Source organism: Procambarus clarkii, chromosome 5 (assembly GCF_040958095.1).
Source record: "Procambarus clarkii isolate CNS0578487 chromosome 5, FALCON_Pclarkii_2.0, whole genome shotgun sequence".
Lineage (NCBI taxonomy): Eukaryota > Metazoa > Arthropoda > Malacostraca > Decapoda > Cambaridae > Procambarus > Procambarus clarkii.
The window spans coordinates 1214745-1242435 of NC_091154.1; the positions used below are offsets into that span (position 1 = coordinate 1214745).

The 27691-nt window shown below is 39.2% G+C and overlaps 1 protein-coding gene and 1 long non-coding RNA gene across 2 annotated transcripts in view; one reads left to right on the top strand and one right to left on the bottom strand.

Moving 5' to 3' along the window:
• Positions 1-1066: 1066 nt before the first annotated feature.
• LOC138372457 (uncharacterized) lies at positions 1067-12231 on the top strand. The gene is made up of 3 exons (XR_011230876.1): positions 1067-2116; positions 6867-8698; positions 12102-12231. It is a non-coding gene; the product is annotated as an uncharacterized lncRNA (long non-coding RNA).
• A 578-nt stretch (positions 12232-12809) lies between these two features.
• The window catches only part of LOC123764542 (Kynurenine 3-monooxygenase cn), a 39290-nt gene continuing 24408 nt past the window's right edge, over positions 12810-27691 (bottom strand). Inside the window, exons 9-11 of the mRNA XM_069337919.1 lie at positions 24157-24297; positions 18164-18325; positions 12810-16153 (exon numbers count right to left, since the gene is read on the bottom strand). Of these exons, the coding sequence (XP_069194020.1) occupies positions 16001-16153; positions 18164-18325; positions 24157-24297 (456 nt within the window). The 3' untranslated portion in view covers positions 12810-16000. The remainder of the gene's footprint in view (positions 16154-18163; positions 18326-24156; positions 24298-27691) is intronic.

A 27691-nucleotide genomic window follows, 5' to 3' on the forward strand; every position in this document is an offset into this window, starting at 1 on the left:
ACTTTTTTGTTTGATTTCATTTATTACCTAGGTTACTTAGCCTCGCCATACTCCCTTACTCCATTGTCCTCCTGGCTTTGTCTGTGTCTCAAAATGCAAATTATTACTTAGTGTACCTGAGAGTACTTGTAAGCCCCTTGTAAGCTACCTCATTTTTCTTTTCTTTTTTTGTTCATTTTGTGTTTGTTTTGTATAGTCTTATTTATATATTTTTTTCTCTTTCACTCTTTTATTTCAAATTTCTATTTTGTAATTGCCATTCTTGCCTTGTTTTCCAACAACCAGCCTTTTTATGCAGACAAGTATAGACTCAGAACAAAACCTCTTATCCACTATCTATGACAGTCATCACTTTAATGATCAAAATTGCAGATATTATACAGCACATGATGTAAACAATGTATTAACACATAATCACAATATCTCTGTAATCAAATTGAACGTTAGATCTCTAGGTAAACACTTCGATGATGTTAGTGCCTTGATTGAAACTATTGACAACAAATTTTCTTTTATTATACTTACTGAAACGTGGTTAAAAGAGGATACTACTCAACTCTTTAATTAACATGCCAAACTACTCGGCAATTCACAACTGTCGTCAAATTCAGAGAGGTGGTGGTACTGCTCTTTACTACCACCAAGAACCAAGCGAGCGGCGTCTGTTAGCAGCATCTGCCTAGTAGACCCGGATTGGTACCTTTTTCAGTAAGGAAAACCTGATTGTTTTTTAATGGCCTCTCCGGGCATACGGGCACGCTTACGGCCACGGTAGCGAGAAGTCATGTTCCTACTTAGAGCAGCCAGCTTCCGCTCGCCCTTCGGGGGTGGGGGTTCCGCGCCGCTGGCCCTCACGGGATTGGGGGTGCTCCGACGGAATCCCCAAAGTGAACCTCCAAAACTAATTAGAGATGTCACTTCACTGTATTTGATTTAATCATCATTATAACGGCTATCCATTAATATTATTTCAGTATAATAATTTATGGTTATTCACTAATCATTATTAGTCACCATAATAATAATTATTATTATTATTATAAAAATAAATTAAGTCCCACTCTGTGAACGTTTTCTTCCAACCGCAGAACTAACATGCTTAAAACAACCTCACACTCGAACGCTCATCCGCTCCCGACGACCCTGCTGCCCCTCCAACTTTATCAGCTGCTCCTTGAGCCCACAACATCCCAAACATGATGTAACAACCCCAGAAGGCAGCTAAGTACCCAGTGACCTAAATGTGACCGAAATATACGACAAAACCTAACCTACTAGCTCATCTCGACCTCATTAGTGTTGCTCCCTGGAGGAAGCTAACCTGACGTTTGCTGCTGCTACATCAACGAGTCTACCCCATCTGCCTGCGTACATCTCTGCTGCTACCATGCAAAACAATTCTAAGCTCGGTAAGGCCGCAAAGAAAGATAGCACACCTATCAGGATGAACCCAACCAGCCAAGCTAACAACAGGAATAACGCGGCTGTCTCCCCCTTAGTGGCTGCCGGGGGGGGGGGGTACCGACCCTCCCTGCGTCAACAATAACAAACCTTCCCAGCTGAGTGAAGTGTCGTCACTGACTCGAGCCTTGCAACAGTTATGTAATCATATGGAGCAACTTAAACGAGTTGCCTCCTCATGTTCTGACTTTAAGCGTCTCGCTGATAATCTATGGGTCAAATTATTGACTCAGATACATGATGACCAAAAGTCTATAATCCGAGAGCAGTCGGACCTGATAATGAAGCTACAGTGATGCTTTGGCCATGCACAAGATTAACTAAGATCTGTCTGCCAGAGTCGGCCACCTCGAACAGGAATTAAGTTCTCTTCAGATCTCGGTTACTAACTTTAAACGAGCAGAAACCTCTAAGAAGCAAGAAGAGATGTTACAAAAGTTTGATAACCATTTTAACTCCCTACAACAGCAACACACTGCAACCCAAGACGAATCAGACCAATTTAAGCTCCTAATTGATTCTGTCATCATCTCATCACATGATTTTCCCCATGAAACTGACAGAGGAGACTGTACTGCCATAGTGATCCGGGAATTGCGTACTAAGTTGAATTATTCAATCGAAGCAAGTGACATCAAGTCAGCTTATAGAGCGGGTACGAAATCGTCTGGTACAAATAACAGAAAGATTCGTGTGAAATTAGATAGCTGCTCCCGCAAGTCAGACCTTATTTATTTATTTATTTATTTATTTATTTATTTATTCATATACAAGAATGTACATAAGGAATGTGAGGATACAAATATGGTAATTACAGTCTTGTAAAGCCACTAGCACGCGCAGCGTTTCGGGCAGGTCCTTAATCTAAGAAAATTTTAAGGAGGTAAATACTTGCAAAATTATAGACAAAAAATGATAACAGATTACATGAGATGAAAAAAAGATGAGAGAAAATTGTAGGTACAGTATATTAAAGCACATAGGTAGCTAAGATTGATTGCAATGACAGCTTGAATGGTAGTTGACAAAAAAATTGGTAGGCATAATACAGCAGAAACAATATAAGATTGGTTGCAATGACAGCTTGAATGGTAGTTGACAAAAATTGGTAGTCACAATACAGCAGAAACAATATAAGATTGATTGCAATGACAGCTTGAATGGTAGTTGACAAAAATTGGTAGTCACAATACAGCATATGGCTAGCACATAAAAGAAGACAGCAATGAACACAATGATAAGGTTGTTTGAAATTACATAAAAATTAGGAGATTGGGTAACACTAGGTACAGAGCAAATTTAAAGCTCAGTGTAGGAAACTAAGAAGATGAAGTAAGGTACTTTTTGGTTTTGCTTTTAAATAAGGCAAAAGTTTTACAGTTTTTTAATTCACTAGGGAGTGAGTTCCATAAACTAGGTCCCTTAATTTGCATAGAGTGTTTACACAGATTAAGTTTGACCCTGGGGATATCAAAGAGATATTTATTTCTGGTGTGGTGATTATGGGTCCTATTACATCTGTCCAGGGAGAGTTTCAGAGCATGGTTTGCATTTAAGAACAGGGTTTTGTAAATGTAGTTGACACAGGAGAATGTGTGGAGGGAGTTAATATTTAGCAAGTTTAGGGATTTAAACAAGGGAGCTGAGTGTTGTCTGAAAGCTGAGTAAGTTATCATTCTGATAGCAGATTTTTGCTGTGTGATGATGGGCTTAAGGTGGTTTGCAGTGGTTGACCCCCATGCACAGATACCATAATTAAGATAGGGGTAAATTAGTGCATAATATAGTGAGAGGAGAGCAGAGTTAGGAACATAATATCTGATTTTGGAGAGTATACCAACTGTCTTAGAGACTTTCTTAGTTATGTGTTGAATGTGGGTGCTGAAGTCGAGTCTCTTGTCTAGGAATAGGCCAAGAAACTTGCCATCATCTTTATTACTGATGTTAATGTTGTCTATCTGTAGCTGAATTGCATTTGATGATTTGCTTCCAAATAAGATGTAGTAAGTCTTTTCGATGTTTAATGTTAGTTTGTTCGTTGACATCCATAAGTGGACTTTTTTTAATTCATTATTCACAACATTATTTAGTGTATGTGGGTTGAGGTTTGAATAGATAAGAGTAGTATCGTCAGCAAACAGTATAGGTTTGAGAATATTAGAGACATTAGGCAGATCGTTTATATATATAAGAAATAGAAGAGGTCCTAAGATGCTGCCCTGTGGCACTCCAACGGTAATTGGTAGAGTGGACGAAGTTGTATCATTGATGGTTACATATTGGTATCTGTCACTAAGATAGGATCGGATGTAGTCAAGGGCAAGGCCTCGGATTCCATAATGCTGGAGTTTAAGTAAGAGGTAGTTGTGATTAACAGTATCAAAGGCTTTTCTTAGGTCAATGAAGAGTCCAATCGGAAACTCATTTTTGTCAAGGGCTGAGTAGATAACGTCAAGGAGACTAATGATTGCATCGTTGGTGCTCTTTTGGGACCGGAAGCCAAACTGGCAGGGGCTGAGTATGTCGAATTTTACGAGGTAGGAATAGAGCTATTTGTAAATAATTTTTTCAAATATTTTTGATAGAATGGGTAGATTTGATATTGGTCTATAATTGTTTATGTCCGCCGGATTGCCTCCTTTATGGACTGGCGTTACTCTTGCTTTTTTGAGGATATCAGGGAAGGTGTGACACTCTATAGATTTGTTGAACAGTAGTGCTATGGGTGGGGCAAGGGCATGGGAGGCTCTCTTGTACACAATGGACGGAATTTCACTGGTGTTCCCTGCCTTGGTTTTTAGAGTGTATGATGGACACAACATCTGCCGGGCTGATTGGTGAAAGGAGAAGAGAGTTTGGATAGCTGCCTGAGAGATATGTGTTAATATGTGTCTGAGTCTGTGGGATTTTACTGGCAAGATTAGCACCAACCGATGAAACGAAACTATTAAATTCATTTGCCATTTCTAAATCAGTTCACGGAATATCCCCATCCTTGTAGAGTTTTATTTGGTTATGTGAGTGTTGTTTAGTTCCTAGGATACTAGAGATAGTTTTCCAAGTGTTTTTCATGTTGCCTTTTGCTTCATTGAATCTATTCACATAATATGCAAGTTTTGCCTTTCTTATGATACTGGTAAGCATTGATGAGTACCTTTTAGCTACTTCCTTTGAAACTAGGCCAATCCTAACTTTCTTTTCATATTCATGTTTCTTGTTGATTGAGTTGAGAATGCCACTTGTGAGCCATGGATTGTTTAATCTTTTGTCAGTTACTTGCTTTGTAAGAAGGGGACAATGAAGGTTGTAGAGGCTTAGAGTTTTGGAGAGGAAGAGGTTAGCTAATGAATTTATATCATGGGTATTATTGAATTCAGAATCCCAGTTAATATTGTGAAGTGCCTCTGTAAGATTGTCTAAAGCTGATTCACTGTGTAGCCTAAATGAAAGTTTCTTGCTTTTTGGAGGTGTTATGTCCATGTTCGCTATGAGAAAGGTAGGATAGTGGTCAGTTGTTCTGTCGTAGATTATACCAGATACAAGGGGAGCTGTTATGTTTGTCCATATGTGGTCCAAGGTAGTGGCTGATGTTTGAGTGACTCGGGTAGGTTTGGTGATAGTGGGGATTAGCATACAGGAGTTCATGCTGTTAAAGAAATAGTCAACTTGAGAGCAATTTTGTTGACCCAGGTCAATATTAAAGTCTCCTCCCAGAATGATGTGGTTTTTATCACTGCTGCAGTCGCTATGAAATCCAATGTTTATGTGAACGAATGTCTAACCAGATTCAGACAAAATCTCTTATTTAAACTACATGGAATCTGCAAAAGATCCCCTGCTGTTAAACATTGTTTTGTGCGCGATGGTAAAATAACAGCTAGGAAGACTGACTCTGGAAAAACTTAGTCATAACCATTGAGGCACACCTCACTTCTTTCCTGGATGACTGTGGGATATCAGCTGAATAACCAGAACATAATTTGTAGTCTCACATATACTACCAAAGTGTACTTAAGCTCTGCCTTTCCTTTCCAAAGTTTTTTTATTTTTATTTTTTGTTGTCATCTTTGTTATTGACATTTCTTGTTTTTTACTCATAATTATTTGTTCTTAGTTAATCCCCTTGTCACTAAACCTAGGGTATTGTTTATTTATTTATTTATTTATTTATGCATATACAAGAATGTACATAAGGAATGTGAGGATACAAATATGGTAATTACAGTCTTGTAAAGCCACTAGCACGCGCAGCGTTTCGGGCAGGTCCTTAATCTAAGAAAATTTTAAGGAGGTAAATACTTGCAAAGTTTATAGACAAAAAAATGAAAACAGATTACATGGAATGAAAAAAAAGAAGATGAGAGAAAATTATAGGTACAGTATATTAAAGCACATAGGTAGCTATGATTGATTGCAATGACAGCTTAAAATGGTAGTTGACAACAAATTGGTAGGCACAATACAGCAGAAACAATATAAGATTGATTGCAATGACAGCTTGAATGGTAGTTGACAAAAATTGGTAGTCACAATACAGCATATGGCTAGCACATAAAAGAAGACAGCAATGAACACAATGATAAGGTTGTTTGATATTACATCAAAATTAGGAGATTGGGTAACACTAGGTACAGAGCAAATTTAAAGCTCAGTGTAGGAAACTAAATAGATGAAGTTAGGTACTTTTTGGTTTTGCTTTTAAATAAGGCAAAAGTTTTACAGTTTTTCAATTCACTAGGGAGTGAGTTCCATAGACTAGGTCCCTTAATTTGCATAGAGTGTTTACATAGATTAAGTTTGACCCTGGGGATATCAAAGAGATATTTATTTCTGGTGTGGTGATAATGGGTCCTATTACATCTGTCCAGGGAGAGTTTCAGAGCATGGTTTGCATTTAAGAACAGGGTTTTGTAAATGTAGTTGACACAAGAGAATGTGTGGAGGGAGTTAATATTTAGCAAGTTTAGGGATTTATATTGTCAGGATTTATAGTGTTTCGTATTCTATCTGTTTATATATATTTGCTTTGTGCTTCCTTGCTGTTCTCCTACTGGCTTTTATCCCATCTTTATTCCTAGCAAAGGTACTTCGCCCCTTCCGTTTGCTGGAAGATTTATTAGAATTGTTAGCCCCCTTACATTGCTACAGTATAGTTATTACGAAAAACTCTAATTCTCCCTCCTCCTCCAGTGTTTTCTCTGCCAGCGTTTTTACTTGGGGTATCATCCAGAATTGATTAAGTAAGGAATCTTTTAATTCCTGCTGCTGGCCCCCCCCCCCCCCCCGTTTAATTCGTCTCCTCCGTATTGATTCAGCTAGGGTTTTCCTCTCGTCTGTGCTCTTGCCTGTCACGTTACCACTGCAAGCCCGCTTCTGCCCACCCCTTACTGCCTTATTACTTTCAGCCCGGGGGAGGTGATCTACGTGGCAAAAGGTCGACACATGCTCTGACTGGACCATGCAGGTATCGTTTACATGGTCAGGAATCGGCACTATCTTCGGATCCTACAAGCACAGCGCAGGACGCACGCATACCCTAGCTAGCCCGGCGAGCGGGCCCCCTGGCAAGTTCTGCCCGTCCCGTGCCCCATGCAGTGACCAGGCAAGACTTCTCCAGGGCGCTTCGCGCCGCCCTCGCAGAGCTAGGCTCGCCTCCATGCAGCCGACTACGCCCTCATTCCTTTAGAGTTGGCAGGGCCACTCAGCTCTCTTGACGGGTTCGCCAGCGGAGATAATGGCGGGTCCAGCATCCAGCTGGAACCCCCATCTGACTACGCCCGCATTCCTTTCGTATCGGCAGGGCCACCCAGCTGTCTCTAGATGGGCTCGCCAATCGGAGATAATGGCAGTTGGCAGGTGGAAGAGGAGCGCTTTTACTTCCTACGTCAGGCGGGACGTTGTTGCTCTGCCACTCTGAGGCCTCCTTGCGGCCAGCTGGCCGGACCGCAGCTAATACTTTGCCCAGTCTAGGTGCTAGTAAGCCCTACCTTTAGTCAGGAAACCCTTCTTATTCCTTGGCGGCACGGCCTCACACCCTGGGAAAAACTTCTCCCATTGTCATATCAGTTTTTCTCCAGTCACTAGGTATTTTCTGCCCGCCAGCTGTTAATTTTAGGATTTACCATTATGTCTTGGTCGGGCTCCATTAAGTGTTATATGTGATCTATTCACTTTATTTTTTTCCCCTTTGTGTCCTGACTGTTATACCTAGTTCTAATTACATTTCATCTGCCATTAGGTTTCTGCAGAACGTGTATGCCATGTCACTAGAGGCTAAGCTTACTCTTACTTTACTACGGGGGTACATTTTAAGTTAAATATTAGTACTCAGACATGGACATGTTACATTTCTTAATTCCTACTTATATTATTTACATGTTCTGCAGAATTTAATTTACTAATAAATAAGCTCCCAAACTGTCGGTGTCTTTTTCCCCCTGATCAGAAAATAGAAAGCTTTGTCAATGTTGAGGGTGAGTTTGTTGGCAGTTAGCCAGTGATGGACTTTATTTAGCTCAGTATTCACTGTGACATTTAGAGCAAGGGTGTCAGGACTGGAGTAAATGAAGGTCGTGTCGTCAGCAAAAAGAATTGGTTTGAGATGTTGGGAGGCATTTGGAAGGTCATTAATGTAGATGAGAAAGAGAAGAGGGCCAAGTATGCTGCCCTGGGGAACACCAATGTTGATGGGAAGGGTGAGAGAAATTGAATTATTCACAGAAACATACTGGAGCCTGTCAGTAAGGTAAGATTTGAGGTATTGCAGGGAGTGTCCTCTGACTCCATAATGATGTAATTTAAGAAGAAGGTTTTGGTGGTTGACAGTACGTCAAAAGCCTTACGTAGGTCCACAAATAACCCAACAGGGAACTTATTTTTATCAAGAGCTGTATGTATCAAGTTAATCATACAAATAAGTGCATCGTTAGTGCTTTTTTGGGGTCTGAAGCCATATTGACAAAAGCTAAGTATATTGTGTTTGGCTAGATATAGACACTGCTGCCCAAGCTAGCGGTGATGTTTCTGTGGGGAAGAAAGCATATTACCATACGTTTGTGTCTAACCGACTAAAGTTGCGCACGCATCAAGCGGGGTACTTAAAGCGCGCCCGGGGACTCTGCAACCTCTTGACCGCCTCCTCCCCAGACGACACACTACAAAATACTCCGCCGCCATCCTGCTACACGTGAACCACGACGCCCAGTACCCCAGAAGCCTTCCACCATCGCCTACAAAGGTGGCCCTCACGGGACTCCTGTTTGAATGAAGTTCAAACTTTCTCATAGCGAACATGGACATAACACCACCAAAAAGCAAGAAACTTTCATTTAGGCTTCACAGTGAATCAGCTTTAGACAATCTTACAGAGGCACTTTACAATATTAACTGGGATTCTGAATTCAATAGGCCATGATATAAATTCATTAGCTAACCTCTTCCTCTCCAAAACTCTAAGCCTCTACAACCATCATTGTCCCCTTCTTACCAAGCAAGTAACTGACAAAAGATTAAACAATCCATGGCTCACAAGTGGCATTCTCAACTCAATCAACAAGAAACATGAATATGAAAAGAAACTTAGGATTGGCCTAGTTTCAAAGGAAGTAGCTAAAAGGTACTGATCAATGCTTATCAGTATCATAAGAAAGGCAAAACTTGCATATATTATGTGAATAGATTCAATGAAGCAAAAGGCTACATGAAAAGCACTTGGAAAACTATCTCTAGTATCCTAGGAACTAAACAACACTCACATAACCAAATAAAACTCTACAAGGATGGGGATATACCGTCAACTGATTTAAAAATGGCAAATGAATTTAATAGTTTCTTTTCATCAGTTGGTGCTAATCTTGCCAGTAAAATCCCACAGACTCAGACACATATTAACACATATCTCTCAGGCAGCTATCCAAACTCTCTTCTCCTTTCACCAATCAGCCTGGCAGATGTTGTGTCCATCATACATTCTCTAAAAACCAAGGCAGGGAACACCAGTGAAATTCCGTCCATTGTGTACAAGAGAGCCTCCCATGCCCTTGCCCCACCCATAGCACTACTGTTCAACAAATCTATAGAGTATCACACCTTCCCTGATATCCTCAAAAAAGCAAGAGTAACGCCAGTCCATAAAGGAGGCAATCCGGCGGACATAAACAATTATAGACCAATATCAAATCTACCCATTCTATCAAAAATATTTGAAAAAATTATTTACAAACAGCTCTATTCCTACCTCGTAAAATTCGACATACTCAGCCCCTGCCAGTTTGGCTTCCGGTCCCAAAAGAGCACCAACGATGCAATCATTAGTCTCCTTGACATTATCTACTCAGCCCTTGACAAAAATGAGTTTCCGATTGGACTCTTCATTGACCTAAGAAAAGCCTTTGATACTGTTAATCACAACTACCTCTTACTTAAACTCCAGCATTATGGAATCCGAGGCCTTAATTGCCCTTGACTACATCCGATCCTATCTTAGTGACAGACACCAATATGTAACCATCAATGATACAACTTCTTCCACTCTACCAATTACCGTTGGAGTGCCACAGGGCAGCATCTTAGGACCTCTTCTATTTCTTATATATATAAACGATCTGCCTAATGTCTCTAATATTCTCAAACCTATATTGTTTGCTGACGATACTACCCTTATCTATTCAAACCTCAACCCACATACACTAAATAATGTTGTGAATAATGAATTAAAAAAAGTCCACTTATGGATGTCAAGGAACAAACTAACATTAAACATCGAAAAGACTTACTACATCTTATTTGGAAGCAAATCATCAAATGCAATTCAGCTACAGATAGACAACATTAACATCAGTAATAAAAATGATGGCAAGTTTCTTGGCCTATTCCTAGACAAGAGACTCAACTTCAGCACCCACATTCAACACATAACTAAGAAAGTCTCTTAAGACAGTTGGTATACTCTCCAAAATCAGATATTATGTTCCTAACTCTGCTCTCCTCTCACTATATTATGCACTAATCTACCCCTATCTTAATTATGGTATCTGTGCATGGGGGTCAACCACTGCAAACCACCTTAAGCCCATCATCGCACAGCAAAAATCTGCTATCAGAATAATAACTAACTCTGCTTTCAGACAACACTCAGCTCCCTTGTTTAAATCCCTAAACTTGCTAAATATTAACTCCCTCCACACATTCTCTTGTGTCAACTATTTACAAAACCCTGTTCTTAAATGCAAACCATGCTCTGAAACTCTCCCTGGACAGATGTAATAGGACCCATTATCACCACACCAGAAATAAATATCTCTTTGATATCCCCAGGGTCAAACTTAATCTGTGTAAACACTCTATGCAAATTAAGGGACCTAGTCTATGGAACTCACTCCCTAGTGAATTGAAAAACTGTAAAACTTTTGCCTTATTTAAAAGCAAAACCAAAAAGTACCTAACTTCATCTTCTTAGTTTCCTACACTGAGCTTTAAATTTGCTCTGTACCTAGTGTTACCTAATCTCCTAATTTTTATGTAATATCAAACAACCTTATCATTGTGTTCATTGCTGTCTTCTTTTATATGTGCTAGCCATATGCTGTATTGTGACTACCAATTTTTGTTAACTACCATTCAAGCTGTCATTGCAATCAATCTTATATTGTTTCTGCTGTATTGTGCCTACCAATTTGTTGTCAACTACCATTCAAGCTGTCATTGCAATCAATCTTATATTGTTTCTGCTGTATTGTGCCTACCAATTTGTTGTCAACTACCATTCAAGCTGTCATTGCAATCAATCTTAGCTACCTATGTGCTTTAATATACTGTACCTACAATTTTCTCTCATCTTTTTTTTTCATTTCATGTAATCTGTTATCATTTTTTTGTCTATAAATTTTGCAAGTATTTACCTCCTTAAAATTTTCTTAGATTAAGGACCTGCCCGAAACGCTGCGCGTGCTAGTGGCTTTACAAGACTGTAATTACCATATTTGTATCCTCACATTCCTTATGTACATTCTTGTATATGCATAAATAAATAAATAAATAAATAAATAAATAAATAAATAAATAAATAAATAAATAAATAAGTCGTTGTTAGCCCATGACGTTTCAGAGCAGCCTGCCCATCGCAATTACCCTAAGGTACAGTCCTGCCCATGTTTCCCCACCACGCTCTGCGTGGGGGGCGCCCTTGTTAGTTAGGGACGTCCCCAGTGATCGGCGTGTGCCCAGCGCCATGCCCCTTGTGGTGCGTGTTGTGACGCAGTAGCTAGCTGCCTCTCAGGTTTACTTGCCCTCTCTAGGGAGCTAGCCGCGCGGGCTGTCCCTTCACGCCTCCGCGCCGTGCCCGGGCGTGCGTGTCGTGCCGCCCTAGTGGGCGCCTGGGCCACATGGCGTGCACGTGTGGGCTCCTCAACGCACGTGGGCCGGGGTCGCCCACGCCTGGTGGCGTGGCCCATGCTGTCAGCCCTACTGGGTTCCTTGCTCTAGGGGGTGCCCCTAGGGGGCCCGGAAGTGCATGGCATGCCCGGGATACGGGCATGCATGTCGCCCTCGTTATTTATATACGATTTCTGTTCTTTACATTTTGTCATTCTTTATATTCCGCTCTAATTTATGTATTATATATTGTTTGTTTCTCGGGCCAGACCCAGCTGCTGATGTGCCGGCTGACGTAGTACATGCCGATGATCCAGCAGCTGAGGGCCCAGCTGGTAGCGTTACGGCCGCTGGGTGAGGCCCAGCTGTTGGGCCAGCTGGTGGTGTGCCAGATGTGCACGACACCGGGGGGCCAAGCCCAGCTGCTGAGGTCCCAGCCGATGATACAGCAGCTGATAACACAGCTGGTGGTGTTCCAGCTGGGCATGCCCCTGGGGGCCAACCCCAGCTTCTGATGTCCCGGCTGAAGAGTTTCCAGCTGATGACCCAGCAGCTGAGGCTCCAGAAGGAGGTATCCAGCCGACGATGTCCCCGCTGCTGAAATTGACATCTAGCAGTGTCCAACCAAAGACGCCGCAGCAGCAATGGTCCAGCTGCCGAGGCTACAGATGGCATGTCCCAGCCGAGGATTTTCACGAGAGAAGGGAAGAACGCATTAACTCATCTTGTATGTATATACTTTTACCTAAATAAACATTTGATAACATTGATTTGATTTGATAACATTGGTGTTCTATATTCTTGTAAAGCCACAACACGCATAGCATTTTGGGCAGATTAATACAGTACTAACAATTTTATGTTGAACTCTGCCAGCCTTATAACCCATGATAGTTGCTAGCGGAGCCGGATTACGATCTTCAGAAACCCTAATTAAATTAAAAGGTTTTGGTGCTCCCCATAAATATAAACAATAATAAAGAGTAAAATAAAATTTTATTTTTCGAGATGAAACAAGATTTAAAGAGTAAATTGGGTTAACAAAGTAATACAGGTCTGTATGACTAACTGGAAAAATGTGATAAGTGGGGTGCCATAAGGGTCCATTTTGGGACCTACTCATTAAAAGTACTTCTCCACCAAACATTAAAATTTGCTTAACAGTCTGAAAAGCTCACCAAACTCTTGGGATAATCAAGTGTACTTTTGACTATAAGGAAAAGTAGGTAATGGTTCAACTGTATAAATCTCACGTACGCCCCCATTTGGATTACCGTATCCAAGCATGCAGACCTCATTTTCAGAAGGACATAGTTGCTCTGAAGAAGGTGCAACACTGGGCAACCAAAGTCATTCCATAGCTAAGTCATCTCCCATATCTGAAACATTTGAAGGCCACAGGGCTAACAACACTACAAACCAAACATGACAGGGTGGATCTCATTGAAACTTTAAAAATACTGAACAAGTTAGAGGATGTTGATCCAGATATTTTCTTCAGAAGGTCATATTTCGAAGAGCAATGAATCACAGGCCCCTCAAAGTGCTCAGAAAGTTAAGGAGGTACCTAAGAGAATTTTGGTTGTGGGGGAAATCCCAGGTGAGGTATTTAGACAGGACGTTTTGTGCCAGAGATAGGGGGAACAGGTTCAGGGTTTGCTATCCAAGAGCTGGAATTGAAGATATTGTTGACAACATGAAAGATATTATGACGGGAAATGGGAACAAACCCATTATTTGTATTAGTGCAGGGGGGGTAATGATGTTGGATGAGTTAGGAGTGAGGAACTGATACAGACATTTAACAAAGTCATAGAATTAGTTAGGAGCAAGGGAGGAATCCTGATCATATGTGGAATTCTTCCAAGAAAGAGCGTTGGGAATGAATTGTTGTCGAGGGCACTTGGTGTCAATTGCCAGCTGGAAAGATATTTGAGATATATACAAGAGTTGTTACATTCTTGTACAGCCACTAGTACACATAGCGTTTTGGGTAGGTCCCTGGAATATGACCCCCACGAAGAATCGTTGTTACAACCAAGTACCCATTTTACTGTCGAGTTAAACAGAGGCTATAGTTAAGGATTTGCGCCCAGTAAATCCTCCCCGGCCAGGATACGAACCCATGACAAAGCACTCGCGGAACGCCAGGCGAGTATCTTACCACTACACCACAGAGACTGGTAACATTGCAAATCAAATTCAATATCTTTCATTGACAACTGGGAACACTTCTATGGAAGAAATGAAATGTATGCTGGTGATGGGGTGCATCTATCGAGGGCTGGGGTTGTTGCTGTTGCGAACTCGTTGAAACCAGAGGTTAGAGGCATTTGTTTGGGTTTAAACTGTTAGTAGATAGTGGTATGGGAATTGATAGGGAGGAAGGAGGTAATAAAAGTATGTGTTTGTTGGAGAAACAAATTGGCAAAATGATCAGGGAAAGAGAAGGGCCTCAAAATAACAATTCACTTAGGGTATATTAAACTAACAGTAGAAGTCTAAGAAACAAAATAAACGAGTTAAATGCTCTTGTCTGCACAGAAAAAATAGATATTATTGCACTTACCGAAACGTGGATGAATGTAGAAAATAGAGAACTATTAGCTGAATATCAAATAAATGGATTTAAACTATTTCACACAGATAGATATATTAGACGAGGAGCGGGAGTAGCCATATATGTTAGGGAAAATTTGAAATGTAGTTCTCAAAGAAAGAATCAAAACTGAGCCACATACAGAAACTATTTGAATAGAATTAAATGAAAGAGCAAATAATCTTATATTAGGAGTTATATACAGGCCACCAAACTTAAACAGGATGGAAGCAAAGCACCTATGGGATGAAATATCTAGAGCATCTAGGTCTAGCAGTATTTGTGTCATGGGGTGACTTAAATTTCAGTGGAATAAATTGGTCTAACAGAACAAGGAATAATGAAGCAGAGATTTTCTAGAATAAATTGACGATTAAACAAAAATTTTGATAAAGAAAGAGATCTAAGGGTGATTCTAGATAGAAAACTATCGCCTGTGGATTACATAAAGAACACTGTGCAAGGAGCCTATGCTCTGCTTTTCAATTTCAGAATTGATTTTAGATACAGAGATGGTGAAATACTAAAGAAATTGTTTATGACCTTAGTGAGACAAAATATTCCTTAGTGGAATATGCAGTGGTTGTGTGGTGCCCATATCTTAAGAAGCACATCAACAAACAGGAAAGAGTGCAAAGACATACCACAAAGTGGCTCCCAGAACTGGAGGGCAAGAGCTACGAGAAGAGGTTAGAGGCATTAAATATGCCAAACTAGAAGACAGAAGAAAAAGAAGCAATATGATCACTACATACAAAATAGTAACAGGAATTGACAAAATTAATAGGGAAGAATTCCTGAGACCTGGAATGTCAAGAACAAGAGGTCATAGATTTAAACTAACTAAACAAAACTGCTGAAGGAATATAAGAAAATTCACTTTCGCAAACAGAGTTGGAACAAGTTAAGTGAGAGGTGGTGGAGGTCAAACCCGTCAGTAGTTTCAAAGTGTTATATGACAGAGTACTGGGAAGACGAAACACCACGAGCGTAACTCTCATCCTGTAACTACACTTAGGCAACTCAGCAGTACAAATATGTGTAATTCCATATCTGGTTTAAAAAATAAACCCCGAATATAAAATATAGTGTGAGTATTTCAACACCACATGGAAGGGAAAAGTGCTTCTGATAGCACACATTTTCATAGCATGAGGGCCTTGGTTCAAACTCTTAACAAAATGGAAGGATTCTGTTAGATGAATGGAGAGCTAAAGTGAAGAGAAATGTCACAAAGCGTCTTTGTCTCACCACAGAAAGAAAACTGGGACCTCTCAATTGTGAACCAACTATGCTGATTGCTGACAGTGAGAGTTTGTTGGTTGCAAGTCTTGTAATGTGTTGACGTGGTAAAGAGAATCAACAAAAAGTGTTGACCAAACCACACACTAGAATATGAAGAGACAACGACATTTCGGTCCATGCAGGACCATTATCAAGTCAATTATCTCAATCGACTTGAGTATGTGTATGGTCCAGAACGGACTAAACCGTTATCATCTCTTCATCTTCAAGTGTGTGGTTTGTTCAACATTTCTTCAGCCACGTTATTGTGACTCATCATCTGCATCAACAAGAAGTGATGGCCCCAATCTTGGCTGTGAGTCTTGTTATGTGGGCCAGAAGAACATGGGATAATGTGTGAACAGCTTCAGTCCTGGCCAACACCACGCCAGCGCCAATACCGATCACTCCGCCAACCTTTATCAATTTGCTCAAAATCTGAAAGACAAAAATAATAATTATCCTCAAAACAGTGTTAAAAGATATATATTTGATGGTCAATAATGGTAATAACATTTCATTCACTTGCATCATCGGGGGAATTCAAACTCAAGCCTCAAAAATACACTCTAGGAAAGGTTTAAAGTCCCAGTTGGGTACCAGTTAGGTACCCAATTGAGATTCTTCCTTATTGTGAACATCCATGGTCTGGTTGGTAGGGGTAATCGACTCATGCTCTTGAAGCCTCAATTACATATTTAATGGATCTTTTTTGACAAACAGTGGAACCATCAACATACTGGATGTGGGATCACTGGATTGTTTCAAGTGTAGGTTACCTTGAGGTGATTCCGGGGCTTAGCGTCCCCGCGGCCCAGTCGTCGATCAGGCCTCCTCGTTGCTGGACTGGTCAACCAGGCTGTTGGACGTGGCTGCTCTCAGCCTGACATATGAGTCACAGCCTGGTTGATCAGGTATTCTTTGGAGGTATTTGTCAAGTTCTCTCTTGAACATTGTCAGGGGTCGTCCAGTTATGCCCCTTATGTGAAGTGGAAGCGTGTTAAACAGTCTCGGGCCTCTGATGTTGATAGAGTTCTCTCTCAGAGTACCTGTTGCACCTCTGCTTTTCAAAGGGGGTATTCTGCACATCCTTCCATGCCTTCTGGTCTCATGTGATGTTATTTCTGTTTGCAGGTTTGGGACCAGCCTCTCTACTATTTCCCCACGTGTAAATTATTATGCATCTCTCCTGCCTGCGCTCAAGAGAATACAGATTTAGGCTCTTTAGTCGGCCCCAATAGTTTAGATGCTTTACTGAGTGGATTCTAGCAGTAAAGGATCTCTGCACGCTCTCCAGGTCAGCAATTTCTCCAGCTTTGAAAGGTGCTGTCATTGTGCAGCAGTATTCCACTCTAGAGAGCACTAGTATCTTGAAAAGTATCATCATCGGTATAGTATCTCTGGTGTGAAAGGTTCTTGTTATCCAACCTGTCATTTTTCTTGCAGATGTGACGGCTACTTTATTGTGTTCTTTAAAGGTAAGGTCTTCCGACATGAGTACACCCAAATCCTTTACATTGCCTTTTCATTCTATGGTATGATTTGACTGCGTTTTACGTGGTTTCCGTTTTTATGTTTTCCTTTTTTCCGTAGCGCATGAGCTGGAACTTACCTTCTTTAAACACCATATTATTTTCTGTAGCCCATAGAAAGACCTGATTTACATCTGAATGGAGGTTTGCCATGTCCTCTATGTTGTCTACTCTCATAAAAATCCTAGAGTCATCTGCAAAGGATGATATAGTTCTATAGGTTGTGTCCTCTGTGTCCGATATTAGGATGAGAAAAAGTACTGGAGCAAGCACAGTACCCTGGGGGACTGAGCTCTTCACGGTTGACGGACCAGATTTGATTTTGTTGACAATTACACATTGAGTTCTATTAGTTAGGAAATTGTAGATCCATCTGCCTATTTTTCCGGTAATTACTTTTGAACGCATTTTATGTGCAATAACACCATGGTCACATTTGTTGAAAGAAGGCGTTTGCGAAATCTGTGTAAATTACATCAGCGTTTTGTTTGTTTTCCATGGCCTCTAGTGCCATGTCATAGTGGTCCAGCAACTGTGTCATGTTTACCAGTACCAGTTTACTTCAACTTTGAAAATAAACAGAATAGGGATAATTTACATGCAACAGTCAATTTTTCCTACATACTACAGTCAGACTTACTCCTCAGGGGAATATATATATACACTGAGAGGTATACTGTACCCCATTAATGAAGTGTATATATATGCTGAGAGGTTATCTAAGTACTGGACTACATTCAGGACTAAAGTATACTTGCTTAGTTGATCACTAAGCTCTTGTGGTGGCATTAATAACCCCTAAATAGGTTGATGGCCCTTTAGCCCAACAACTCCATGCACCTTGAGGTTATCTGCATCAGTAAACCAACTACGAAAAAGATCAATCTTCCTTCAGAGGAAGGCAGCAGAGACGTACACTATCCTGCCACTTCCTCTTCATGATACAGAGATGGTATCTCTCCCTGGAGAAGGTCACCATAGTGTAGAGAGGCACCCACGTCTGTGGCAGGAGGCGATAGAGAAGGTTGTCCCACTTCTTGCGTATTAGGAAAGACGTCGAGTTGACCAGTTGTCTCATCTGCAGGAGGAAGTCAGTAATTATCAGAACGAGGAAGTCAGTAATTATCTGCAGGAGGAAGTCAGTAATTATCAGAAGGAGGAAGTCAGTAATTATCTGCAGGAGGAAGTCAGTAATTATCTGCAGGAGGAAGTCAGTAATTATCAGAAAAACACACCGAGGTTACTAGTGTTGTTGGTGGCTATATGCTCAACTCATAGTCGGGGATCCTGGGTTCAATCTCCAAAAAGGACAGAAATGGTTAGGCAAGTTTCCTTTCATCTAATGAAGGTGTTCATCTAGCAGTAAATAGGTACCCAGGAGTTAGGCAACTGTTGTGGGGTTGCATCCTGGGGAAGGTCAGTAATTCAACCTTGAATGGGGAGGATGGGGAAACCTCAATGCAAGCCTAAAGTATATATTTATATATACACATGCTTCCTATACCAGACAACTGGAATTAATTATTATATAAGGTAATACTGTATACCAATGGAATCACCTACTCACTGAAGCTGTACATGCCTGATAATAATTCAGTTCAAAATACAATTGAAAAAGATTCCTGAGAACAATATTTATACTGTACAATAACTGTACTATAACTACTATAATGACCTCCCAAATGCCTCCCAACACCTCAAACCAATTCTATTTGCTGATGACACAACCTTCATTTACTCCAGTCCTGACCCCCTTGCTCTAAATGCCACAGTAAATACTGAGCTAAATAAAGTCCATCTTTGGCTAACTGCCAACAAACTCACCCTTAACATTGACAAAACTTTCTATATTCTGTTTGGCAATAAATCCTCTAATCAAATAAATCTCAGAATAAACAATACCCAAATTTGTAACAAAATAGATGGCAAATTCCTTGGTGTTCTCATTGACCACAATCTGAATTTCCAGGGACACATTCTAAATATATCAAAAAAAGTTTCAAAAACTGTTGGCATTCTTTCTAAGATCAGATATTATGTACCCCGCCCTGCCCTTGTGACTCTCTATTACTCCCGCATCTATCCATATCTCAACTATGGTATTTGTGCTCGGGGTTCTATACTACCCAAAATCATTTACGTCCTCTAATTTCTCAACACAAAGCTGCTATTAGGACAATATCCAACTCTGGCCCCAGACATCACTCGGTACCCCTACTCAAATCTCTGTATATGTTAGATATTAAGTCACTGCACATTCTCTCATGTGTATTATACATACATAAAATGCTGAACTGTAATGCCAATCCTGACCTCAAAAGCTTCATTGAAGGTTGTAACAGAACCCATGAGCACCACACCAGAAACAAATACAGTTTTGATATTCCAAGAGTACAACTTAATCAAACTAGAAATGCTCTACAAATCAAGGGACCCAGAATGTGGAATGACCTTCCCACTCATGTAAAAGACTGTACCTCTCTCAACCAGTTTAAGATAAAAACGAAGCACTACCTAATAAATTCCCTGTAACCTACCTTACCCCTCTATTGTCAACCCATGTCTGTTTTTTTAAACAACGCTGTTTGTCGACCTAATTGTATTTGTGCTGCCTTTTCAGCCATGTTCCCCCTTTTTTATTTTTATTTTTATTTGTTCTCAACACATTTTATTCTTTATACTCAATTACTATTAAGTTTTAGTCAGTAGTGTTTTTCCTGCCCGAAACGCTTTGCGTAATAGTGGCTTTAGGCATTGTATGTACTAGCTCTATCTATAAATCTATCAATTTTTGTAAAATCTCTTGAATGTATGTACCTTAACTGAATAAACATGTATTTATATATTAATTTATTTATTTATTATTATTACTGTACAGTACATTGTCGGGGAGAGAAAGACTATTCTTAAGCTTGTATTAAGGTCTCCCTAGGCCAACTATTGGCTGCCAGGATGCAACCCACAACAGTTGATGGGTACCAATTTACTGCTCGGTGAACAGATGCATCAGGTGAAAGGTTGCTCTAGGTCAACAATTGCGCTTTATCCAGGATGCACTCCACAACAGTTCCCTTACTCCCGGGTACTTAGTTACTGCTATAATATTAATATTTTATGTATGCAAGAGTACATACATAATATACATGAACAGTGGAGAATTCATAGGCAAGACATGAACAATACATTAACATTAGGACATTGGAAAGAACTTTTTCAGTGTGAGAATAGCTAACAAATAGTAGCCTCGATAAGGACAAGAAGCCGGCGACTTGTCAAAGGTCCCCCCATTTGCCTTGATGATCTTTTCCGGGTATATTTTAAAACTCAACACAGTTTTGGCATTTAGGGCATGGATGGGTAGGCAGTTCCATGGGTTAATAACCCTGTGGGTGAAAAAGCATCTCCTGTTCTCAGTCCTACATTGTGGCTTGTCGAGCTTGCATCCATTGTAACTTGTTTGTGTTACATCTGACCTAATGAAGAAAATATCCGGATCAATATCCTCTAACTTGTTCAGTATTTTAGAAATTTCAATAAGATCCACCTGTCATGTCTGATTTGTAGTGTTGTTAGCCCTGAGGCCCTCAACTGTTCCTGATATGAGAGTTGACTTAGCCATTGAATGCATTAGGCAGTGATTTGGTGGAGGCTGACTCCATGCACAGTTTCAAATGTAGATATTTATTTATTTATTTATTTATTTATTTATTTATTTATATATATACAAGAAGGTACATTGGGTTTGTGAGAATACATTGGATAATACAGTATTTACATTCTTGTAAAGCCACTAGTACGCATTGCGTTTCGGGCGGGTCCTTAATCTAGCAGATAATTTTAAGTAGGTAATTTAAATCAGAATTGATAAATGATAAAGATACATTACAAGAGAAAAATGAGATGAGAGAGATAAGTAGGTATATTAAAGCACATTGTTATATTAAAGCTCTGATTGATTACATTGACAGCTTGATTAGTAATTTAAACAAGGTTAATAGACACCATACAGCAGATTGACAGCACATATAAGACAGCAATGATCACAATGGTCTGTACACAATGGTCTGATATGATAGAGCCCACTAATCTCAAGAATCTGTACACATTTGATTGACAGTTCAGAGGTGGGACCAAAGAGCCAGAGCTCAACCCCTGCAAGTGCAACTAGGTGAGTACATAAAACTATCATTACACAGAGCCTTTCGAGCTAGGTAAACAGAGGCACCAGGAGATTCATTCTATTACCCAGTACAGACGTAGCAGCATTAACATCCTTAGATGTGAATCTAGAATATAGATCACAGTGCTACAGGGTAATACTGTAAATCAATAGAACAATATGCCTGCCGATGTTATAGATACCGAGACAGAAATATAATTGAAAAAGTTCTCAAAAATAATGTGGGGACCTTTGATATCCTATCGGCTTCCTGTCCCCCAAAACTAATATGATTTATTTATTTTTCTCTCACACAGGAGGGTACAGGAGCAGACGACTGCTGACTCCTGTTAACAGGCTGAGAGCTGTCCCTTTCCGTTTCTCATGGTAAGCATTACCCCTACCAGGTTTCCCCTGGAACATGACCTAATAATTGGTTTACAACCAGGTCCCCAGTTACAGCTGGATGAACGGAATTAAGATTAAGTTAAGGATTAGTACGTAGTCAATCCTCCCTGGGCAGGACTTGAACTGACCAAATCGCTTAGCGGCGCGAGACGAGTGCTTTACCACTACAGTTACGCCTTGCATAATGGTGGCAAAGTATCATAGTATCATATACTAATGGTAAAGTACTATTATGCCAATAGTGGCATAATAGTACTAATCATTAGTATCCAGTATGTAACACCTGTCTCTATAATTGTCCCTTCCTCCAATCTTCACTCCAATCTTAACTACACACACATTCTTTGGAATAAATATTATTATTATTATTATTATTATTATTATTATTATTATTATCATTATTATTATAAGTAGAAACAAAAAAGGTAAAATCTAGAATATTCCTGAAAATGAAAAGATTAGAACTGCACATAACAGCTCATCCTCCAAATATGATAGTACTTTTAGCAATTTATTGGTCCAACTTAAAAGAAAAAAATTGTTGGACCCAATTGCCCGAAATGCTGTGCATATTAGTGGCTTTAGGCACAGTAAAATAATATACCGACTCTATCTAGAAATCCAACATTCTGTTTGTAACTCATTTTATATGTTTTTTTACATTTACATTTTATATGTATGTCTTTATTATTATTATTAGTAGTAGTAGTAGTAATGGTAATGTCTTCTCACAGGCATAAGAACATAGGATAAAAACTTACACTTGTGTATATGTTATATTTATGTAAGGAATTTACACCAAGTCTTGCGCACTCTCCTGAGTGCTTTGTCAAGGTCTGAGTGTGTGGTTAGGACGAGACTTACTAGACTGATTACATGTTGAGATGTAAGTCTCAAGTGTGAGTGTGAGTGTTTATCCTATTATTATTATTATTATTATTATTATTATTATTATTATTATTATTATAACAATGTTCTGTTTTGTACACAGAAATGTGTATAGGTCTGAAAAAGGTAATAACCAAACCTAAACTATGATAGGCTTAGTTTAGCACATAATTGCAGTACTAGGCTTGTGATAGCATATTTTAAGACTAGAGTTGCTTATGTAGGCCTTAGACAGATTAGATTCTTAAGTTACTACTCCAATTTTGTGGTACACCATTGTGATCCAATGCATAACCCTGAAATGTTATCCTAATGTACCAAGTATTCCTTGTTCATTATAGTGTACAGTATTGTTATTATTGTGTATATTTCTAATCTTTGTTTTTGTGTCAAAATTTCTTTCAATGTACTTGTAAACATTTTTTGACAATTTTACTGTAATTTATCTACTTAAAATTATCTGTTAGTTTAAGGACTTGCCCAAAATGCGATGCGTACTAGTGGCTTTACAAGAATGTAAAATCAACTTCATTTCTCTCTTAACCCCCAATGTACCTTCTTGTATATAAATAAATAAAATAAATGAATAAATAAATAAATATCTTAGCTTTGGTATATTTATTTAAACACCTCAAGTCTCTTTTCATATCTCTTGCTTTTTAGTTTTGTAAGCCATATAGTTGTATGTCTTTGCACCTTTTCCAATTTATTAATGTGCTTCTTATAATATGGGCACCATACAACCGCTGCATATTCCACTTTTGGTCTCACAAAGGTCGTGAAAAATTTCTTTAATAATTCATCATCCATATGCAGAATCTAATAATTCTATGCAGTTTAAAAGCGATTCTGAAGTTGGATTTTTTCATACAATTTTATGTTGTGTGTATCTCTAATTATCTTATATTATCTTATCTACTATTCCACATTCCATAACATTGCATTTATGCAGATTGAATTCCATTAGCCATGACTAGTGTTGAACTGATGGTCACAACATGCACATGAACCCCACACATGTAAACCAGAGCTGGATTTAGACTTGGTGAGTTTCTAAGCTATATTAAGCTAGGAGGAACCTTGTTAAGAAGTTACACCAGGAGGTCTCGCGAAGGTGCATACCAAAACAAGACCTTTGCCTCCACAACAAAATTTAAAACATTTTCAATACTGTATATGCCTTTTAATTATTTTCAAACTAACTCATTTACTAAATGCATATTTATTATTTGGCTGAAATTTTTTGAGGCTCTAGCTGTAGCTTGACTGACTTATGCTTAATTCCGGCACTGAAACCAGTGATACAGTATTTAAACCTGAGACACGCAAACCTGAGACAAATAAACTAGAGACACATTAAACCATAGACACATAAACTAGAGACACATTAAACCATAGACACATAAACCGAAGAGACCTAAACTAGGTTCGAAGGGACCATAAGCCAGACTAACCTCAATGTAGTTGTACATAGCTAGGTCGACGATGGCCTCAGCATCCGGATTCCTGTGTTTGGAGTACTCGGGAAGGACTTTCACCAGGTCATCCTCAAACTGGTTCATCAGCTCATCCAACACCATGCAGTCCTCCATCCCCTGGAACACATTAGTCAGAAAGTAATGAGGCCATATGACGGCATCGAACCCACATACCTGGGCTAGTAACCATCAAGCATTAAACAAATCCACTTGCAGAACCTGTGCATTTTTCAATAATCCTAGCAGCTTTTGTCACATTTATTAAACAGTTTATGAGCTCTGTAGCATTATGAGGTTTATTATCATAAACAGGGAGGATGGTTATGATAATGATAACCTTGAGCTGTGAAGATTCTAAGCTTGTAAAACAGTAATAAACATAAACAAAGCCATAGTGATTGTTGAAAGATGTACAGGTTTCATTTCAAGATGCATAAATGCTTGCTAAATCCTGCTCTTAAGAGTCCCAACACACACACACACCCTATCAACTGAACCATAATGAGCTCAAATATATCCCAACCAGTAGTACTATACCAGATTTATACTACTGTATTCTGACTATACCCAATTTGGATTTTGGAAAGTGTCATCTTGCACCGTAAGCCAAGTTTTATAATGTATTTTATTGTAGCTACATCACGGTCTTGTGATCCCATTATACATCTTATTAGTTCTGGTAAGGTGTATTATGATTTTTGAAAACAAATGTAAACTGAAAATATCACTATAAGGTATGCATATGATATCCTTCTCAGTGGGCACCGTTGGTTGAAAGCAACTAATTTGCCATAATAAACAGTATGGCAAGTCAGTCACTTTCAACCAGTGGTGCCCACTGGTTATGGTGGTTAGGAACAAGGAACACTAACAAGATGGTTAGGTGCAAGGAACACTTACATGATGCTCAGTAACGAGGACCACTTGCATTGGTCAGTAACAAGGGACCACCTCTACATTAACTTCAATTCTGTCTAATGACAGACACCAATAGGTAGCCATCAATGATATAACCTCTCCCATTCTACCAATAACTGTAGAGGGCAGTATCCTAGAACCTATCCTATGTCTTATATACATCAACGATCTATCTAATGTCTCTAACAGTTATTCTTACACCTATATTATTTGTTGACGATACTACTCTCATCTACTCAGACCCCAACCTGCACACATTAAATAATGTTGTAAATAATGAATTAAAAAAGTCCACTTTAGGATGTCAACCAACAAACTCCCACTAAACACAGAAAGTACCTACTACATCTTATTTGGAAACAAATCAACAAATGCAATTCAGCTTTAGATAGACAATATTAACATCAGCAATAAAAATGATGAAAAGTTCCTTGACCTATACTTAGACAAGAGACTCAACTTCAGCACCCACATACAACACACAACTTAGAGAGTCTCAAAAACGGTTTGTATACTCTCTAAAATCAGATATTATGTTCCAAACTCTGCTCGTCTCTCAAACTATGCACTAATCTACCCTTATCTTACATATGGTAACTTTGCATGGTGTTCAACCACGGATAACTACCTCAAGTCCATCATCACCCAACAAAAATATGCTATCAGAACAATAACAAATTCTGCTTTCAGACAACAGTTAGCCCCCTTGTTTAAATCCCTAAACATCACATGAGAACTCCACACATTCTCTTGTGCTATTTACATTTACAAAACCCTGTTCTTAAATGCTCTGTTCTCAAACCATGCTCTGAAACTCTCCCCGGACAGATGTAATAGCACTCATAATCACCACACCAGAAATAAATATCTCTGATATCCCCAGTCAAACTTAATTTGTGTAAACACTATGCAAATAAAGGGACCTAGTCTATGGAATTCACTCCTTAGTGAATTGAAAAGCTGTCCAACTTTTGCCTTATTCAAAAACAAAAACAAAAAGTACCTCATTTCATCTTCATGAAATCATAGAGAGTAACCCAAGTCCACAAATGTAGTGATCTCACTGATGTTAACAACTACAGACCTATATCAATCCTGCCAAACTTGTCAAAAATATTTGAAAAACTAATCTACAAGCAGTTTCACGCTTATCTAGCCAAAAACAATATACTTAGCTCTTGTCAATATGGCTTCAGACCCAAAAAGAGTACTAACGATGCACTTATTAGTATGATTAACTTGATACATGCAGCTCTTGATAAAAATGAGTTCCCTCTTGGGTTATTTGTGGACCTGCTTAAGGTTTTTGACACGGTCAACCACCAAAACCTTCTTCTTAAATTACATCATTATGGAGTCAGAGGTCACTCCCTGCAATACCTCAAATCTTACCTTACTGACAGGCTCCAGTATGTATCTGTGAATAATTCAATTTCTCCCACCCTACCAATCAACGTTGGTGTTCCTCAGGCAAGCATACTTGGCCCTCACCTCTTTCTCATCTACATTAATGACCTTCCAAATGCCTCCCAACACCTCAAACCAATTCTATTTGCTGACGACACAACCTTCATTTACTCCAGTCCTGACCCCCTTGCTCTAAATGTCACAGTGAATACTGAGCTAAATAAAGTCCATCTTTGGCTAACTGCCAACAAACTCACCCTCAACATTGACAAAACTTTCTATATTATGCTTGGCAATAAATCCTCAAATCAAATAAATCTTAGGATAAACAATACCCAAATTTGTAACAAAGTAGATGGCAAATTCCTTGGCATTCTCATTGACCAAAAGCTGAATTTCCAGAGACACATTCTAAATATATCAAAAACAGTTTAAAAAATTGTTGGCATTCTTTTTAAGATCAAATATTATGTACCTCACCCTGCTCTGGTGATGCTCTATTACTCCCTCATCTATCCTTATCTCAACTATGGTATTTGTGCTTGGGGCTCTACTACCCAAATTATTTACGTCCTCTAGTTACTCAACACAAAGCTGCTATTAGGACAATATCCAACTCTGGCCCCAGACATCACTCTGTACCCCCTACTCAAATCTCTGAATATGTTAGATATTAAGTCACTGCACATTCTCTCATGTGTATTATACATATATATATATATAAAATGCTGAACTGTAATGTCAATCCTGACCTTAAAAGCTTCCTTGAAGGTTGTAACAGAACCCATGAGCACCACACCAGAAACAAATACCTTTTTGATATTCCAAGAGTACGACTTAATCAAACTAGAAATGCTCTACAAATCAAGGGACCCAGAATGTGGAATGACCTTCCCAGTCATGTTAAAGACTGTACCTCTCCCAAACAGTTTAAGATATATACTAAGCACTACCTAATTAACTCCCTGTAACCTACCTTACCCCTATAATGTCAACCCATGTCTGCTATTTTTAATCAATGCTGTTTGTCGACCAACTAGTATTTTTGCTATTTTTCTGCCATGTTCCCCTCCTTTTTTATTTTTATATTTTCTCAACACAATTTATACTTTAATCTCAATTAGTATTAAATTTTAGCCTTTAGTGTTTTTCCTGCCCGTAACGCTTTGCGTAATAGTGGCTTTAG